At 50.6% G+C, this 18558-nt stretch overlaps 2 protein-coding genes across 2 annotated transcripts; both read left to right on the forward strand.

The window, feature by feature from the left end:
* The first annotated feature begins 311 nt into the window (after nt 1-311).
* LOC142912126 (E3 ubiquitin-protein ligase Mdm2-like) lies at nt 312-5486 on the forward strand. Its single transcript, XM_076060444.1, has 4 exons — nt 312-410; nt 1138-1271; nt 1593-1649; nt 5480-5486. Exons 1-4 carry the CDS (start codon nt 312-314, stop codon nt 5484-5486), a joined length of 297 nt encoding a protein of 98 aa, XP_075916559.1.
* Nucleotides 5487-8124: 2638 nt separating this feature from the next.
* On the forward strand, nt 8125-11144 carry LOC116937337 (cyclin-J-like). Its single transcript, XM_032944400.2, has 4 exons — nt 8125-8320; nt 9947-10070; nt 10579-10789; nt 10904-11144. Exons 2-4 carry the CDS (start codon nt 10005-10007, stop codon nt 11035-11037), a joined length of 411 nt encoding a protein of 136 aa, XP_032800291.2. The 5' UTR covers nt 8125-8320; nt 9947-10004; the 3' UTR covers nt 11038-11144.
* Nucleotides 11145-18558: the final 7414 nt, after the last annotated feature.

Below are 18558 nucleotides of genomic sequence, written 5' to 3' on the forward strand. Positions count from 1 at the left end.
TATACGCTACTATACACAATGCACTACTATACACTACAATGTAATATACACTACTATACACTACAATCGGTCCTGGGCCTCCCCTAGGTTGACTCAAAAGAGTAGCTGGTGTAGCGGTGTGTCGTAGTAAACAAAGCCACGGGGGAGACAAAGGCGGTTCGGCGTGGTGCTGGCCACCCACCCCCTCATGTGCCACAGTGCCGGCAGCCTTGATAGGTGCTTCTCTTCGCTAACAGCACTTGCTCCTATAGCCTGCCGAGGCTACACGGGGGACCTTTGTGTCTGTGTGAGTGATGACATGTGGCTCCGTGATGCCTCTGTCCGCTGGGACGCAGCTGAAGCCGGTGCCTGCGATGCTTCGTCTGCTGCAGTCGGTCGGTGTCGAGGGCGACACATTCACGTGGGAGCAGGTGGGTCCCATCACGGCCACCAACACCATCATCATCTGCGTGGCTAGGAGATGTTGACTACCTCGCCTGGTGTACAGGAGGTCGTGGATTCCATCGCGACCCTGACACCTGCTGTATAATTTGGATTTGCAGGATTATCACAGATGGCTACGTGCGGTGCGAAAGAAGTTCAACATAGTACAGACGTTACACTCACCCACCCACTCACCCAACCACTCGTCCACCCACTCATTCACTGACCTACTCACTCAGCCACCCACTCACCCAACCACTCACCCACTCCATTTAACCACACACTAACACTCACTCATCCAACCACTCACTCATCCACTCACTCACCCAACCACTCACTCTACTCACCCTCTAACCCATCCACTCACCCTCTAACCCATCCACTCACTGACTAGTCCATCTCTTCCGCCCATGCCACTAAATCACTGATCCACCCACTCACTGATTCTCTCACTGATCCACACACCCACTCACTCACTCACCTACTCACTCACCTACCCACCCACTCACCCACTCAATCACTCAACCACCCACTCACTCACTCACCTACCCACCCACTCACCCACTCAATCACTCAACCACCCACTCACTAACTCATCCACTCACTCACCCACTCACTCACCCACCCACCTACTCACCCACTCAGTCACCCACTCGTGTGTGTGCATGCATGCGTGTGTGTGTGCATGTGTGTATGTGTGTGCGTCCCACGTAGGCGCACCACTACGTGGGACAATACATCAAGCGGAGACAACTTTACGATGTAGAGAGGCCGTACCTGGTGAGGTGTGGCGGGGACCCCCTGGGGGAGGTGTTTGGTGTGGAGGGATTCTCACTCAGAGATCCCAGGTGAGGGAGATAGAAAGAGGGTGGAGAGAGATTGGGTGGGTGGGTGAGTGTGGGTGAGCGGATGAGTTATTTAGTGAGTGAGTGGGAGGGAGGGCGAGTGAATTATTTAGTGGGTGGGTGAGCTGTTTAGTGAGTGGGTGAGTGATTGAGTGGATGAATATTCTTTGGTTCTTTCACTAAAGTCACGTAGATAGAAAAATTATAATTTAAAAAGTGAAATAAAAATAAACAAACACGAGAGAGAGGGGTGGAGAGAGAGAGGGGCGGTAGATAGAGCCTGCATCCAAACCCAGCCTGGATCTCCCTGTCTCTCTCTTCCAGACACTCGGTGGCAGCGCTGTTCGTGAAGTCATTCTCCATAGTGACGGCCGACAGCCGGCGAGGTGAAGTTCCCCTCCCTCCTCCTCCTCACCCCCTCCTCCTCACTCCCTCCTCCTCACTCCCTCCTCCTCACTCCCTCCTTCTCACTCCCTCCCCGGGTTCATAGCGCGACGTAGCGCTAACTACAATACCGCTACCCATATACAGTCACACACTCACTCACACACTCACACACTCACTCACACACACACACATTCACTCACTCACATACACACACTCACACATTCACTCACTCACACTCACATATTCACTCACTCACTCACACACACACTCACACACACTCACACATTCACTCACTCACACACACTCACACACTCACACACACTCACACACTCACACACACTCACACATTCACTCACTCACACACTCACACACACACACTCACACACACTCACACATTCACTCACTCACATACTCTCTTCTTTTTCTTCCCCTTCAGCCGGTGTCAACGTCACCACCACCTCCACCACTTCCTCTCCATCTTGCGCTCCAGCCGGTGGTGTTGGTGTGGGTGGTGGTGGTGGTGGTGTGGGTGGTGGTGTTGGTGTGGGTGGTGGTGTGGCTGGTGGTGGTTGTGATGATGGTGGTGTAGGTGGTGGTGTGGGTGGTGGTGATAGTGGTGGTGTAGGTGGTGGTGTTGGTGTGGGTGGTGGTGGTGTGGGTGGTGCTTGGGGTGTGGGTGGTGGTGGTGTGGTTGGTTGTGTTGGTGTGGGTGGTGGTGGTGCTGGTGGTGTGGGTGATGGTGGTGTTGGTGTGGGTGGTGTTGGTGGTGTGGGTGGTGCTGATGGTGTTGTCGTGGGTGAGTGCGTGGTGTGCCGGAGTGAGCCGCATAGCTGCACGTTAGTTCACGGCGACAGCGGCCACCTTGCCACGTGCCGCCGCTGCGCCTTGGAGCTGCAGCAGCGTGGCATGGCCTGCCCACTCTGCCGCAGGGAGATCCACTCTGTGGTGCACACGTTCCTGTCCTGACACGACACACACACAGAGACAGACACACAACAACAACAACCGCCATTCGCCACTAAGTGGCGGTGACGTCACCACGACGCTTGTGCCAAGCTATGTGCACCCTGAGGCCACGTGAAGTGTCGAACGCCCGCTGGCAGGAGGTCACGGGGCAGACCCAGGTGCCACGGGTCGACTGACTGAGATCACTGGCTGATGCACCACCTGTGCCCCCTACTGTGCCAATCTGTGCTTTAGCCACCCGGCGCTCCGCTCGTTGTTCTGAGCGTCGCTCCTCCGCCCTCCGTTGTTGTTGGAGGGCGACTACCTCCAACTGCCCAGTAGCATCCTTCACGAGCCTCCACAGAAGCCGATCTTGACACCGCTGGTACCAGTCATCGGCAAGTCCACTCAGCTCCACCTCCTCCTGTACCACATCACTCCATCTCTTCTCTAGCCCGTGCCGCACCCGCTTAGCCCCCTCGATCCGGCCGAACAAAAGCTGTTTCGGCATGCGGTGGCTGGGCATGCGGGCTACATGACCCAGCCATCGCAGCCTTGCCCGCCGGAGGAGCTCACCGATGGGACCTTGCCCAGATCTTTCAAGGATTTGTGAGCTCCTCACACAATCCAGTCTGGTTAAACCCAGGATGGATTGTAGGCAGGCCAGCCTAAATGTTTCTAACCGGCGAAGATGTTCCATTAGGGGGGTCCACGTTTCGCAAGTGTAGAGAAGGGAGGGAATGACCGTGGCCGAGAAGACCTGAAGCTTAGTGCGGAGCGACAGACCAGGTAGCTTACACACAGCGTTATGCAACCGATGAAAAGATATTGCCGCTCGACTGATTCGGAGTGAGACCTCTGCTGTTAAACTGGAGCCAGTCATAAGCACACTGCCCAGGTATGGGAAACTCTCCACTCTCTCCACAACTGCCCCATCACCGATTGGGAGTTGTGGGGGTGGAGTGTCCGATGGTACAAAATACCCAGGCAGGTGCTTAGTTTTGGTGGGGCTGATGGTAAGGCCCCACCTCTTAGTGGCACGCTCCAGTCTCAGCAGCAGCAGCGTATCCAACTCCTCCTCTGACTGAGCAGCTATTACCAAATCATCAGCATACATAACGTGGTTGAGCAATAGGGAGCCATCCCTTGACCGCACCCGGGCATCGATCAGCCTCCCATTATATCTGTACCATATGGAGATTCCCCCGGTACAGCTATTGAAGGCTTCACGAACTACGTGGTCAAAATAGATGTTAAATAATGTGGGAGCCAGAGGACATCCCTGTCGCACCCCAAGGTGTACAGAGAATGGCTCTGACTCCCAGCCACGTAGTTTTACCCGGGCCCGCTCACCATCATGAAGGTCCTTAATGATCGTGAGCAGAGGGTCAGGTACTCCAAAAGCACGAAGAACAACCCAGAGCCCAGGCCTACTGATGGTATCATAGGCCTTGACCAGGTCAATAAAGCAGAGATGTAGGTCTTGTTGGAATTCCCTACACCTCTGCTGTAGCAGACGGACAGAAAATATGGCATCTGTGCAGGACCGCCCTTTCCTGAAACCGCATTGGGGCTCCGCAAGCCTCTCCTCAGCGTGCCTGGCAAGGCGATGCTGAATAATCCTTGCCAGGACCTTTCCCGGCACACTGAGGAGTGAGATGCCCCTGTAGTTGTTACAGTCTGTGCGGTCCCCCTTCTTAAAAAGGGGGACCACCAGGGCATCCTTCCAATCCTGCGGAACCCGTCCAGTGGTCCAGACCGTTGTTATGATGTCATATAGGGCAGTCTGTGCACAAACGCCACCCTCAGCATTTCGCTTGGGAGATCATCTCTGCCCGCTGCCTTTCCTGGTCTCAGACTCCGGATCGCCTTCAGTACTTCCTCAACAAATGGCACCTCAGCCAGCCACTCACAGGGGGTGACTTCTTCCAATATTTGAGGCACCGCAGCCACAGCAGGGTCATCCTCACTTTGTGCCACGATGTTTTCCTGGCTGAGGGATTTTCCCTCCCCCAGGACCTCACAGAAATGCTCAGCAAATCTGCAAACCTGTTCCTGGGGGTCGGAGATTGGATCACCGTTTTTTCCCCTAATGATGGTAATAGTAAACAGACACACACACACAGACACACAGACACACACACACAGACACAGACACACACACAGACACGCACAACAATAACAACAACAACCGCCATTCACCACTCAGTGGCAGTGATGTCACCACGACACTTGTGCCAGGCTATGTGCACCTTGAGGCCACGTGAAGTGTCGAACGACCTCTGGCAGGAGGTCACGGGGCAGACCCAGGTGCCACGGGTCGACTGACTGAGATGATATACACACACAGAGACACACAGAGAGACAGATACACACAGACACATATACACACAGACACATACACACACAGAGACACAGAGAGACAGATACAGACAGAGAGAGACACATAGAGAGACAGATAGATACACAGAGAGCGTTTGTTAATGTATGTCTCCTTAAGGACAATTTAATGTTCATATTTTTACCTCAGAATGTAAAAAAAATGTTCCTCAATGTTCAAAATATTTTTTGTTTACCTCAGAATATTTATAAAAAATATTTAACCTCAGAATGTTATTTTTTTACCTCAGAATGTAAAAAAGATTTGTTTTTACCTCACAATATAAAAAAAAATGTTTACCTCAATGTAGAAATTCTATTCTTTTACCTCACTCACACTCTTGAATGCGTTTATTGCCGTTTAATATATGAAACTTTTGCACATTTAACCTCATCGTTTCCTGTCATCACTTTACGAGTTCACCGTGTGTGTGTGTGGGGAGCGTTGGTGCGGCAAAGCAAACCCCTCCAGTGAAGGTCCCCCGTGTGGCCTCTAACAGACTGTAGGGGCAAGTGTCTCTTAGCAGCTCGCAGCAGCTGCGACCACCGTCACGACAAAATTATCTTACATCCACGTCCACCCTCTGTGTATATTCACACGTACGTGGGAGACGCGCTAACCCATCCCTAGCGATCCGAGCGGTGCGTCTTAAGAGTGCGAGGATTATTCTCCTGGCCGCTCTAACGCTGTTGCCACGTGACGAGCGACCTGACGGAGCTGCTTTCACTTGGTGCAGGGCAGGCCGCTCGCGTGGACCAAGATTGGCACAGCAGCTCAGTGGGGGGCCCCCTTACACCCTGGTGGCAATACACTTAGTTTAGTTTTACTTAGGTCTCTGTTAGTGTGGGTCTCTGTGGGTGTGGGTCTCTGTTAGTGTGGGTCTCTGTGAGTCTATGTGGGTCTTTGTGAGTGTGGGTCTCTGTTAGTGTGGGTCTCTGTTAGTGTGGGTCTCTGTGGGTCTATGTGAGTGTGGGTCTCTGTGAGTGTGGGTCTCTGTATGTGTGGGTCTCTGTGAGTGTGGGTCTCTGTGAGTGTGGGTCTCTGTGAGTGTAGGTCTCTTGTGAGTGTGGGTCTGTGTGGGTCTCTATGAGTATGGGTCTCTGTGAGTCTGTGTGGGTCTCTGTGAGTGTGGGTCTGTGTGGGTCTCTGTGAGTATGGGTCTCTGTGGGTCTATGTGGCTCTCTGCGAGTATGGGTCTCTGTGGGTCTGTGTGGGTCTCTGTGAGTGTGGGTCTCTGTGGGTGTGGGTCTCTTGAGTATGGGTCTCTGTGGGTCTATGTGGGTCTCTGTGAGTATATGTGGGTCTGTGTGGGTCTCTGTGAGTGTGGGTCTCTGTGGGTGTGGGTCTCTTGAGTATGGGTCTCTGTGGGTCTCTATGAGTATGGGTATATGTGGGTCTGTGTGGGTCTCTGTGAATATAGGTATCTGTGGGTCTATGTGGGTCTCTGTGAGTATGGGTCTCTGTGAGTCTGTGTGGGTCTCTGTGAGTGTGGGTCTCTATGAGTATGGGTCTATGTGGGTCTGTGTGGGTCTCTGTTAGTGTGGGTCTCTGTGGGTCTGTGTGGGTCTCTGTGAGTGTGGGTCTATGTGGGTCTGTGTGGGTCTCTGTGAGTGTGGGTCTCTGTGAGTGTGGGTCTGTGTGGGTCTGTTAGTGTGGGTCTCTGTGGGTCTATGTGGGTCTGTGTGAGTGTGGGTCTATGTGGGTCTGTGTGGGTCTCTGTTAGTGTGGGTCTCTGTGGGTCTGTGTGGGTCTCTGTGAGTGTGGGTCTATGTGGGTCTGTGTGGGTCTCTGTGAGTGTGGGTCTGTGTGGGTCTCTGTGAGTGTTGGTCTATGTGGGTCTGTGTGGGTTTCTGTTAGTGTGGGTCTCTGTGAGTGTGGGTCTCTGTGAGTGTGGGTCTGTGTGGGTCTCTGTGAGTATGGGTCTGTGTGGGTCTCTGTGAGTGTGGGTCTCTGTGAGTCTGTGTGGGTCTCTGTGAGTGTGGGTCTGTGTGGGTCTGTGTGGGTCTCTGTGAGCGTGGGTCTGTGTGGGTCTCTGTGAGTGTGGGTCTCTATGGGTCTGTGTGGGTCTCTGTGAGTGTGGGTCTCTGTGGGTCTGTGTGGGTCTCTGTGAGTGTGGGTCTCTGTGGGTCTGTGTGGGTCTCTGTGAGTGTGGGTCTCTGTGGGTCTGTGTGGGTCTCTGTGAGTGTGGGTCTCTGTGGGTGTGGGTCTCTTGAGTATGGGTCTCTGTGGGTCTATGTGGGTCTGTGTGGGTCTCTGTGAATGTGGGTCTGTGTGGATCTCTGTGGGTCTCTGTGAGTATGGGTCTCTGTGGGTGTGGGTGAGTGTGGGTCTCTGTTAGTATGGGTGAGTGTGGGTCTCTGTGAGTGTGGGTCTCTGTTAGTGTGGGTCTCTGTGGGTCTCTGTGAGTATGGGTCTGTGTGAGTATGGTTCTGTGTGAGTGTGGGTCTGTGTGGGTCTCTGTGAGTGTGGGTCTCTGTGGGTCTGTGTGGGTCTCTGTGAGTGTGGGTCTCTATTAGTGTGGGTCTGTGTGGGTCTCTGTGAGTGTGGGTCTCTGTTAGTGTGGGTCTCTGTGGGTCTCTGTGAGTATGGGTCTGTGTGAGTATGGTTCTGTGTGAGTGTGGGTCTCTGTGGGTCTGTGTGGGTCTCTGTGAGTGTGGGTCTGTGTGGGTCTCTGTGAGTGTGGGTCTCTGTGAGTGTGGGTCTGTGTGGGTCTCTGTGAGTGTGGGTCTCTGTGTGTGTGGGTCTGTGTGAGTCTCTTTGAGTGTGGGTCTCTGTGAGTGTGGCTCTGTGTGAGTCTCTGTGAGTGTGGGTCTCTGTGAGTGTGGGTCTGTGTGAGTCTCTGTGAGTGTGGGTCTCTGTGAGTCTGTGTGGGTGTCTGTGTGAGTCTCTGTGAGTGTGGGTCTGTGTGGGTCTCTATGAGTATGGGTCTCTATGAGTCTCTGTGGGTCTCTGTGGGTGTCTGTGTGGGTCTCTATGAGTATGAGTCTCTGTGGGTCTCTCCCTCCCCCCCCCTTTATCCCCTGGCCGTCGCCTCCCCCTCGGGTGCGGCCACGCCCACACCTCATCCAATCAGGAGTCTCTGGCTCACGGATGACGCGTCACCTCCGGCTTCCGGCGCTCAGCAGCACTTCCGGGGGCGTGGAGAGTCCTGGGAGTCGGCGGCTGCGTCACGTGACGACTCCCACGTGGCTGCGTGCTGCCCGCTCCGTCCGTAGTTACCGTGAAAGACTTGAGACTTGCTGTATTTAGACTATATCGTGACATATTGAGGCGTTTAAACAATCACGGTTTGTTACTTGAACGATTTCCCTTCCCGCCGTGTAATAATGGACAGTATTTGGTAAGACTTTGTTTTGTTTTTCATCATAACGGGACACATTTTTTACATTATTCCACATGCATAGCGGGGGGTAGGGTGTGAGCTTGAGACGTTTGGAAGCCGGTTTAGCATGAGCACTTTTAAGATTTCGTCAATAATGTAATCGGTGTTGCTCAAGCAAATGCATTATGAAGTTTGCACACATGTCAATAACAAATTGCATTTATTTTTTACACATGGGAAAATGTGTTCATTTTTTTTTGCAAAAAATTGCAAATGTAGTTTCTTTTCCAAGTGTTGTGAAAATTCTGCCTTTATTCTTAATGCTCTGTTGAGCACGAAGTGCCCGTGGCGTAACCTGTGGTAATCTCCATATATATGAAAGGCAAAGTTGTGATTGTGTGTGTTGTCTGTACTTCTCCACATGCAACACACTGGAAATTTGCCATGTGGGTGCTTTCCAGACTGTACACCATGCACAAATTATGAAAATACACTTTTGTATATTTTTTTAGGGGGGGGGGGGCTCAATAATGTATTTATTTTTTGCATGGCAAGTGAGCTGTGACGTCAAATCTGTCACGTGACCACTTGTGTGCACCCAGCACGTGCCTGTCCGAGTAATAAACTCCACTTGTGAACACTTGTGTGTACCCAGCACGTGCCTGCCCAAGTAATAAACTCCACTTGTGTGTACCCAGCACGTGCCTGCCCGAGTAATAAACTCCACACGTGAACACTTGTGTGTACCCAGCACGTGCCTGCCCGAGTAATAAACTCCACACGTGAACACTTGTGTGTGTACCCAGCACGTGCCTGTCCGAGTAATAAACTCCACTCGTTAACACTTGTGTGCACCCAGCACGTGCCTGTCCAAGTAATAAACTCCACTTGTGAACACTTGTGTGTACCCAGCACGTGCCTGTCCGAGTAATAAACTCCACTCGTTAACACTTGTGTGTACCCAGCACGTGCCTGTCCGAGTAATAAACTCCACTCGTTAACACTTGTGTGTACCCAGCACGTGCCTGTCCGAGTAATAAACTCCACTCGTGAACACTTGTGTGAACCCAGCACGTGCCTGTCCGAGTAATAAACTCCACTCGTGAACACTTGTGTGTACCCAGCACGTGCCTGTCCAAGTAATAAACTCCACTCGTGAACACTTGTGTGAACCCAGCACGTGCCTGTCCGAGTAATAAACTCCACTCGTTAACACTTGTGTGTACCCAGCACGTGCCTGTCCGAGTAATAAACTCCACTCGTGAACACTTGTGTGAACCCAGCACGTGCCTGTCCAAGTAATAAACTCCACTCGTGAACACTTGTGTGTACCCAGCACGTGCCTGTCCGAGTAATAAACTCCACTCGTGAACACTTGTGTGAACCCAGCACGTGCCTGTCCAAGTAATAAGCTCCACTCGTGAACACTTGTGTGTACCCAGCACGTGCCTGTCCAAGTAATAAACTCCACTCGTGAACACTTGTGTGCACCCAGCACGTGCCTGTCCGAGTAATAAACTCCACTCGTGAACACTTGTGTGTACCCAGCACGTGCCTGTCCGAGTAATAAACTCCACTTGTGTCTACCCAGCACGTGCCTGTCCAAGTAATAAACTCCACACGTGAACACTTGTGTGTACCCAGCACGTGCCTGCCCAAGTAATAAACTCCTGAGCACGAGGCGCGAGCGACTAACCAAGACATGGACAGAAGCGAGTGGTGGCAAGGCGAGTTGGCAGACGACGTCTACCGCGTCCTTCGAGAGAAGGTATCCGCCTCTCTCATTAATAGGCCTCCTACACGCAGACGCAAATCCCACGAACTGATTTACACGGCACGTACGTTTGAGTGCTCGACTCGCAGTGGGAAATTGCAAGTTCAATCCTGGCCAGCGGGTCGACCCGGCCCCCTATCTCTCCGGGGACTATAACACGAGCGATACGGTACCTTGTGGAAGAATAAAAGTGGCTGTGCTCTGGAGGTACGGATCTCCACACCTTATGGTTTTTTTTCATCATAGGCTGAGGACTACCGAATGAGTTCTTCGCCATCTTTCACTCGCTTGAACAGGGAGACAATTTGGCCCGTGGCTTTTGTCACTCTTGGTTTGCATGACGGCGAAAATTAACTGCTGTGGCCCACCGTAACCGGGCACGTCGCCTCCTTAGACCCCCAGAATAATCTATTATCATTTCAAAACACCTCTTGACCCAACTCCACAGCGTCCCAACTGCCCTCCCAACCCCCGTGTCCTCGTTTTTTTTCCCCCCTCGCAGGAGCTGTCGCTGCCTCGGTTTTGCGCACGCTCGCCCCAGCTGCACCTCCGTCGCCACTTCGTCGACCTCCTGGCAACGCTGAGCGAGCGCCTGCAGCTGAGTGTGGCCACGCACCACCTGGCCATCGCAATGTTAGACGTGTTCATGGACCGCCACGACATCACCGTCCGCTGCCTCTACACCTGCTCAATCTGCTACCTCATTATAGCAGGTCGGTCAATCGCTCACGTGACCCACCCACCCACCCGATCACTCGCTCATCTCTCGCTCGCACGCTTGGTCGCTTGCTCACCGTCGGCATGCGTGTCCCTGACACCCTGCGCAGCCAAGTTCGAGGAGATGGATGAGCACGTGCCGCGACTGGACTGGGTGAACCGGTTGGAGGTGATGATCAAGCAAGGGCTGAGTCTGTCCAAGGAGGAATTGCAGCAGACGGAGGTAGCTGCATGCCCCTGTTAATTCGGCATGCAATGTTTCACCCCCCAGAACCGTTCCGTGCATTGTCATGATTCAAGGTCGCGATTTGATTCAAGAAACCAATTGTTTTGTCTTGTTACTTTACAATCTTACTCTTTGGGTCTGTCGGTAAAGTCACGTAGATAGAAAAATAATTAAAAAAATGACGACGTTTCGATGGCAACACAAGCAGTCGTCCTCAGGTGATTGCTTGTGTTGCGATCGAAACGTCAAAGACCCAAAGAATATGAACACATCATCTCTGTTTCATGCCAACTAATTATTCTGTAGACAATTTGAATGTACAGCCCGAATTTGAATATAGAAGCGTGTCTTCTTACTAGATAACAGGAAGGCAAAAGCTGCAGAATAACATTACCACAGCAGACCTGACAAATGAACGTGGAGTGGTGCTCATTTATTTGCACGGCGCTCCAACAAGTGCAGGAAATTCTCCCTTCCTATGGTGGGGCTCAGTCTCTCCGTAAAACAATCACCCCGTGACGATTTGCTTGCGTTGCGATGGAAACGTGATATTTTTTATTAATTTTTCAATCTACGTGGCTTTTACCGAAAGACCCAAAAGAATATGACGGCCATTGCATTTACCCGTGCAGACGAAGGGCCGAGTTGACTCCTTGACCAGACATTTGAACTGTTTGCGAGCCATGCACCAACCCGACTAGTTAAGCAACCATTGGAAAGATGTTCTAAATCGAACCAAACATTAAACTAATTTTCAATGGTACAGTATATTTTTCAAGTAGTGGTACCCCAAACTTTCGCAGCTCTTAAATTCCCCTTTCACACCATCAATAGGTAAACTCCCCCCCCCCCCCGCGCCAACCGGCAAGTGCACCCGCATGTACACCACTTCTATGCTAAGTCGGCCAATCAAATGCTATTTTTTATGCTAATTCCTTTGTCAAGGCACCTTGTTTCCTCGCACACAGCTTAAAGGTCGCGGTCTGAGCGTGGCTCTGTTTCACTCCAGCGCTGTCCTCGAGACCGCCTGATCCCTTCACCTGATGAAGGCCACTTGTGTTGTGGCCGAAACGTCGTGATTTTTGTTGTTTTATTTTTTACCTACGTGACTTTACCGAATAGAACCAAAGAGTATGGATCCTTGCAGTCACGAAAGCTTTAAATCTAGAATAGTTAAATAAACCCTCCAGGCAACACACAGCAGCGTGGCGGACTGAATGCTTCACGGAGTGGTGGCAGCTGTGCCGTGCCAGCCCACTCTCCCGTCTGCCTCCCCCCTGCACAGTTCCTGCTGCTGCGTACACTCGACTGGAACCTGTGCACGCCCACAGCGGCGCACTTCGTGGACTACTTCCTGTGGCTGTCGCGGCGTGAGGACGCCCCGGCTGGAGGCTCGTCCTACCGGCACGCGTACACCATCAAGTACACGGCCCACTTCCTTCAGCTCGCCCTGCAAGGTGCTCGCAGAGCTGTAGAGGAGCGCTTCGTAGGCACCGGCCTTGCAGCGCAAAGGTGACCAGCGACAGAAGGGGCAGTGCCTGAAACGTCACCGAATATATATTTTTTTGTCCAACGTCGGAATGTTTGTTCAAATGTTCAAGTGTCGTTGGCCCAACGTTCCTCGTTCACTGGGTGCTTGTGCGTTTAAGCGTCTGTGTGTGCCTGCCTGTCATTCCTGTGTGCAGGGTAGAGGTGGCGTAGCGGTTAGCGCTACGCTGCGCTACGACCCTGGACACCCTGGTCCAACGCCCGCTCACGGCTATCACTGGTGACGATTATCTGAACCGGTCCTGGGCCTCCCCTAGGTCGACTCAGCCTCAAATGAGTAACTCAATGCGGTGTGTAAACATTGGGGAGACAAAGGCGGCCGGGCGTGGTGCTGGCCACCCACCCCCTCGTGTGCCGTGCCGCCCTTCATAGGTGGTGCTGCTCGCCAGCAGCACTTGCCCCTACAGTCTGTTAAGGCTAAACGGAGGGTTTTTGTCTTTGTTTGTGTGTATGCAGACCACATATTCCTGAGTTTCCGTCCATCCGTGGTGGCGGCTGCAAGCATAGCATTGGCCCGTATAGAAGTGAAGCTGCCCTCTGCGTGGACTCTGTACATGCAACACTTCACTGGCCTCGCCTGGGAGATGATCCTGCCGTGCGTGGAGCAGCTGATTTGGTGATTTGCACGACAAAACAACACAAAGCTCTCCTAAGTGACCGTTTAAGAGACCTATTAAGGCTGAGTTGTGGCTCACGAGGCAGCAACGTGCTCTTTTCTCTCCACAATTTATGTTTACAAACCAATACCGGTTACCCGTTAAAGCCGAATTTACCCAAGGTAAATTGAATACAGGTTATGCGTCGCTGCCCAAACGATCACTGCTGCCCAAAACCATCACTGCTTTAAGATTAACTGTTAGTCAAAGTGAAAGCTGTCTCCCAGGTCAAATGAGCGATGTCGGTGGGACCGAGGTAGTCGTGTCGATTCAACATTCACACGGTGGAGGCCAGTGTCTCCAGAGGACAAATACTGTTGTCAAGTTGGCATGACGAGAGACTACTAAAAAACACAACGAGTATGCCATTTTCTTTGGTTCTTTCGGTAAAGTCACCACCACGTAGAGTGAGAATAAAATAATAAAATAAAATAATAAAATTCTCACGACGTTTTGGCCACAACGCAAGCGGCCGTCTTCAGGTGAATGGTACAGACCTGTTTGCGTTGTGGCCGAAACGTCGCGAGAATTTTATTGTGTTATTTTATTTTATTCTCATTCTACGTGGCGGTGACTTTACCGAAAGAACCAAAGACGATTAATCCTTGCAGTCACGAAAGCTTCAAATCGAAAAGAGTATGCCATTGTGCAACAGATGGCAAATATTTTAAACAATATCCATGACGACTAAATGAAGCTGATATGTGGATTCCTGTGCGTGCGAATTTCACGTCCTAGTCCATCACGGATGCCCTGAGACTCGGTGAGGGGCCCCAGCATTACCCATGGTGCCTTGTGACTCATTGGTAATTGGGCCCTTATGGCTAAGGTTTCTCATCACCTTGCTGAATTAAATAAGCAGATGAACGCTGAACGAGTAGACATTCTTACGGTGCTGTTGCTGGCTTCTTAGCATTTTGAGCCTGTGCTTAGCGACCGTTATTTAAACTTAACAACATTAAGTTGCACACTCTTAATTTTTAGAGATTGGGGAGTATGCTTTTCAGATTTTGCCCCAGGGTTGTTTCCACTTATGCTATATTGAGGACAAACTACTACAAACGACAGTACTATGCAGTGGTGTTAATTACTGCAGTACATCCCATGTGTTTTTATTGATGTCAAATTATTATATTGCTGTCAAGGGCACGGTGTGATATTGGGTTCAAGGATTACAAGATGGCTTGAACCTAACATGATTAGACACACAGGCATGGACCTGTGTGTGTCAAGATGGGCTTGAACCTAATATGATTAGACACACAGGCATGGACCTGTGTGTGTCAAGATGGGCTTGAACCTAACATGATTAGACCCACAGGCATGGACCTGTGTGTGTCAAGATGGGCTTGAACCTAACATGATTAGACCCACAGGCATGGACCTGTGTGTGTCAAGATGGGCTTGAACCTAACATGATTAGACACACAGGCATGGACCTGTGTGTGTCAAGATGGGCTTGAACCTAACATGATTAGACACACAGGCATGGACCTGTGTGTGTCAAGATGGCCTTGAACCTAACATGATTAGACACACAGGCATGGACCTGTGTGTGTCAAGATGGGCTTGAACCTAACATGATTAGACCCACAGGCATGGACCTGTGTGTGTCAAGATGGGCTTGAACCTAACATGATTAGACACACAGGCATGGACCTGTGTGTGTCAAGATGGGCTTGAACCTAACATGATTAGACCCACAGGCATGGACCTGTGTGTGTCAAGATGGGCTTGAACCTAACATGATGAAACCCACAGGCATGGACCTGTGTGTCTGTTCTAACTCTACGTCCTCCCCCTGTGTTCGAACTCTTCAGTAAATACAACTTCAACAGGAAGCAGGTCATGGAGCTTCAGGAAAATCCTGCTGTCCACTCTGAGCAGCCCTCCCACTCAGCCTCAGCCATACCACGTGTGCCTCGTCACCAGTCAACTCAACAGCAGCAGCAGCAGCCACAGCCACTACAGCAGCCACAGCAACAGCAGCAACTGCAGCAGCAACAGCAGCAGCCACAGCAGCAGCAACAGCAGCAACAGCAGCAGCAACAGTAGCAACAACAGCAACAACAGCAACAGCAGCAGCAACAACAGCAACAACAGCAGCAGTAACAGCAGCAGCAGCAGCAACAGCAGCAACAGCAGCCACAGCAACAACAGCAGCAACAGCAACAACAGCAACAGCAGCAGCAGCAGCCACAGCAGCAACAGCAGCAACAAATGATGCAGCAGCATCAGCAGCAGCAGCCACAGCAGCAGCAGGAGGAGCAGAAGCGCTGAGTGCCCACGCCGTGCCCCCCACGCCGTGCCCCCCACGCCGTGCCCCCCCCCCCACGCTGCCTCGTGCCGGCCAAGCATCTGGTGCCCAAGTCGGTGCAGACGCCACCTGTGGAGGTGGGTCAGGAGATGGAGTCGTCGTCGCCGCCGCTGCCGCCGCCGTTCAGCAAAGAGACCCTTGGCAACATTTGGGATGACCACGATTTGGCCGCGCAAGCCGCGTGTCAGCAGGAACCTGGCCATTGAGCCGCACAACAGATACATCGGCGGGCTGTGCGGCGCTTGATGTTGCGTTTTCGGCAGGGCACCGATTTCAGGAATGCAGAACGTGGAGCGAGTTGTCGGTCAAAGCTCAGCTCGTCAGAGCTTTGGTCGGCAAGCTGGGGGGGTGGGGGGTGTTCAAGGAGGCTGTAGATTACCAGCAACGAAAGCGTCGCAGAATCTTCGCGATGGTTGCAAATTTCAATTAATGAGGCGTCGTGCCGCACGCAATCCCGCGAATATCGCAAACCGACTTCCGCTGGTCAAGAGGCCAGCCGAACGCCGACAAATAGTGGGTCGGCCTGCAGTTAAAAGCCACGCTGTTGGGGCCCGGCTCCGCTCTGGCCATTTTATGTTTGGCCATGAATTCAAATGGCCAAAGAGACATAGTAAGAATTGTCTTCAAGCCTAAGTGAGCATTGGTTGATGCTTATTTTCACGGGAGTTTCTCAGCCAATGAAGGTATTTTTTAAGGACATGTCTGTGAAGCGATCGTTGCCGTTCCACAAAGCGGTACTTACTGCATCAATCCCGGAGGATTAATTGGTCGCGAAAGCCTACGTGTTAAACTGGAATAATTGTAGAATCCACCTCTGTGTGCGAATTGAACTGGCGACTATCTGGTTATAGGTTGGACACTTTTATCACTGCGCTACACTGAACAACATTACCAAATACACTGAACATAATGTGCCATCTGTTTAGCCGTTAAAAGAATTGAGGAGAAAAAAATAACCATGCGTGGATTTTGTACCAATCTCATGTCTCTGTTGCGGGGCATAGTGTTAGCCCAAAGCCACCCAGACGCTTCCATTAAACAGTGCGAACTGTGTCTGCTACTTGTTTTTATATATTGCGACCTTGTCACTTATGCATCTCTCAGAAAGAATGTGTATTAATGAAATTACGTGTAATTGTAGGGATGACAAAGTCAGGTTCGCAGTTTTCTGCATCGACATGTGAAAGATGCTGCTACGGACAGGTGTAATGCTGTAATTTCATTGTGGATAATTATGTACACTTTAAATGGGCACATTTAATCCTGTGTGTGACTGGGTGACAGCATTTAGATTCAGAATTATCTCTTGCATGTGAGACAAGGGAATCATTCATTGTTTTAGACTATTAATTTAGAGAAAATTGTGTTACTGATAAAACTGTCTTCCTGCTCAAACGATCATGGCATGATATTCGTATTTGTGGTCCTGATCCAGTGTTGGTAATTCCTTTAATATCACCATCAAAGAGTATTTAAACCTGTAATTGACGAAAAAATCTGATCATAACAGCGCAGGTTGTAAAATCATGTTTTACTTGCAAATAAACACCAACGGTTTCTTCTTAAGCAGTGCATTGTGGTTCTCTTACCTTTGGTCACTGTCAAAATAAATCTGAGCAAATCTGACCGACTGTCAGGTAGCACCAATACAGAGATGGGTAACTCTAGGCCCATTTAGTCATTGATCCGACTCATCAGTGTGGTATCATCACCAATTCAGAGAGGGTAACTCTAGGCCCATTTAGTCATTGATCAGACTCATCAGTGTGGTATCATCACCAATACAGAGATGGGTAACTCTAGGCCCATTTAGTCATTGATCAGACTCATCAGTGTGGTATCATCACCAATACAGAGATGGGTAACTCTAGGCCCATGTAGTAATTGATCAGACTCATCAGTGTGGTATTATCACCAATACAGAGATGGGTAACTCTAGGCCCATTTAGTGATTGATCAGACTCATCAGTGTGGTATCATCACCAATACAGAGATGGGTAACTCTAGGCCCATGTAGTCATTGATCAGACTCATCAGTGTGGTATCATCACCAATACAGAGATGGGTAACTCTAGGCCCATGTAGTCATTGATCAGACTCATCAGTGTGGTATCATCACCAATACAGAGATGGGTAACTCTAGGCCCATTTAGTCATTGATCAGACTCATCAGTGTGGTATCATCACCAATACAGAGATGGGTAACTCTAGGCCCATTTAGTCATTGATCAGACTCATCAGTGTGGTATCATCACCAATGCTCACTGCAGTGAAGACTGCCTCTGGCAAGCCACACATGTAGAGTTACCACTTTCACACCGCGGGGTCAATTAGCTGGGCTAATTCAAAGCAAGTTCGAGAAAAACACAATACAAACTCAGCGTATGATGTCACGCTACTGCTAAGGCAAGATGAGCCCATCATAATAGTAACACTGTGTGTCTGTGTACACCTATGTTAATCACACTGTGTGTACACCATGTTAACCACACTGTGTGTGTACACCTATGTTAATCACACTGTGTGTGTACACCTATGTTAATCACACTGTGTGTGTACACCTATGTTAACCACACTGTGTGTGTACACCTATGTTAATCACACTGTGTGTGTACACCATGTTAATCACACTGTGTGTGTACACCATGTTAATCACACTGTGTGTGTACACCTATGTTAATCACACTGTGTGTGTACACCTATGTTAACCACACTGTGTGTGTACACCTATGTTAATCACACTGTGTGTGTACACCATGTTAATCACACTGTGTGTGTACACCATGTTAATCACACTGTGTGTGTGTACACCTATGTTAACCACACTGTGTGTGTACACCTATGTTAATCACACAGTGTGTGTGTACACCATGTTAATCACACTGTGTGTGTGTACACCATGTTAATCACACTGTGTGTGTGTACACCATGTTAATCACACTGTGTGTGTACACCATGTTAATCACACTGTGTGTGTACACATGTTAATCACACTGTGTGTGTACATCTATGTTAACC

The sequence above is a fragment of the Petromyzon marinus genome, unplaced genomic scaffold, assembly GCF_048934315.1.
Source record: "Petromyzon marinus isolate PM22_M1 ecotype Great Lakes invasive population unplaced genomic scaffold, UKy_Petmar_22M1.pri1.0 PM_G_Scaffold_19, whole genome shotgun sequence".
Classification (NCBI taxonomy): Eukaryota; Metazoa; Chordata; class Hyperoartia; order Petromyzontiformes; family Petromyzontidae; genus Petromyzon; species Petromyzon marinus.

Bases quoted from the DNA above. Each gene is read 5' to 3' on its own strand.
- LOC116937337 (XM_032944400.2), top strand. From the start codon at position 10,005: ATGGACAGAAGCGAGTGGTGGCAAGGCGAGTTGGCAGACGACGTCTAC. The intron at 10,071-10,578 runs GTATCCGCCTCT...CCCCCCTCGCAG, and splicing joins ACCGCGTCCTTCGAGAGAAG to GAGCTGTCGCTGCCTCGGTT. The intron at 10,790-10,903 runs GTCGGTCAATCG...CACCCTGCGCAG, and splicing joins CTGCTACCTCATTATAGCAG to CCAAGTTCGAGGAGATGGAT.
- LOC142912126 (XM_076060444.1), top strand. From the start codon at position 312: ATGCCTCTGTCCGCTGGGACGCAGCTGAAGCCGGTGCCTGCGATGCTT. The intron at 411-1,137 runs GTGGGTCCCATC...CGTCCCACGTAG, and splicing joins ACACATTCACGTGGGAGCAG to GCGCACCACTACGTGGGACA. The intron at 1,272-1,592 runs GTGAGGGAGATA...TCTCTCTTCCAG, and splicing joins TTCTCACTCAGAGATCCCAG to ACACTCGGTGGCAGCGCTGT.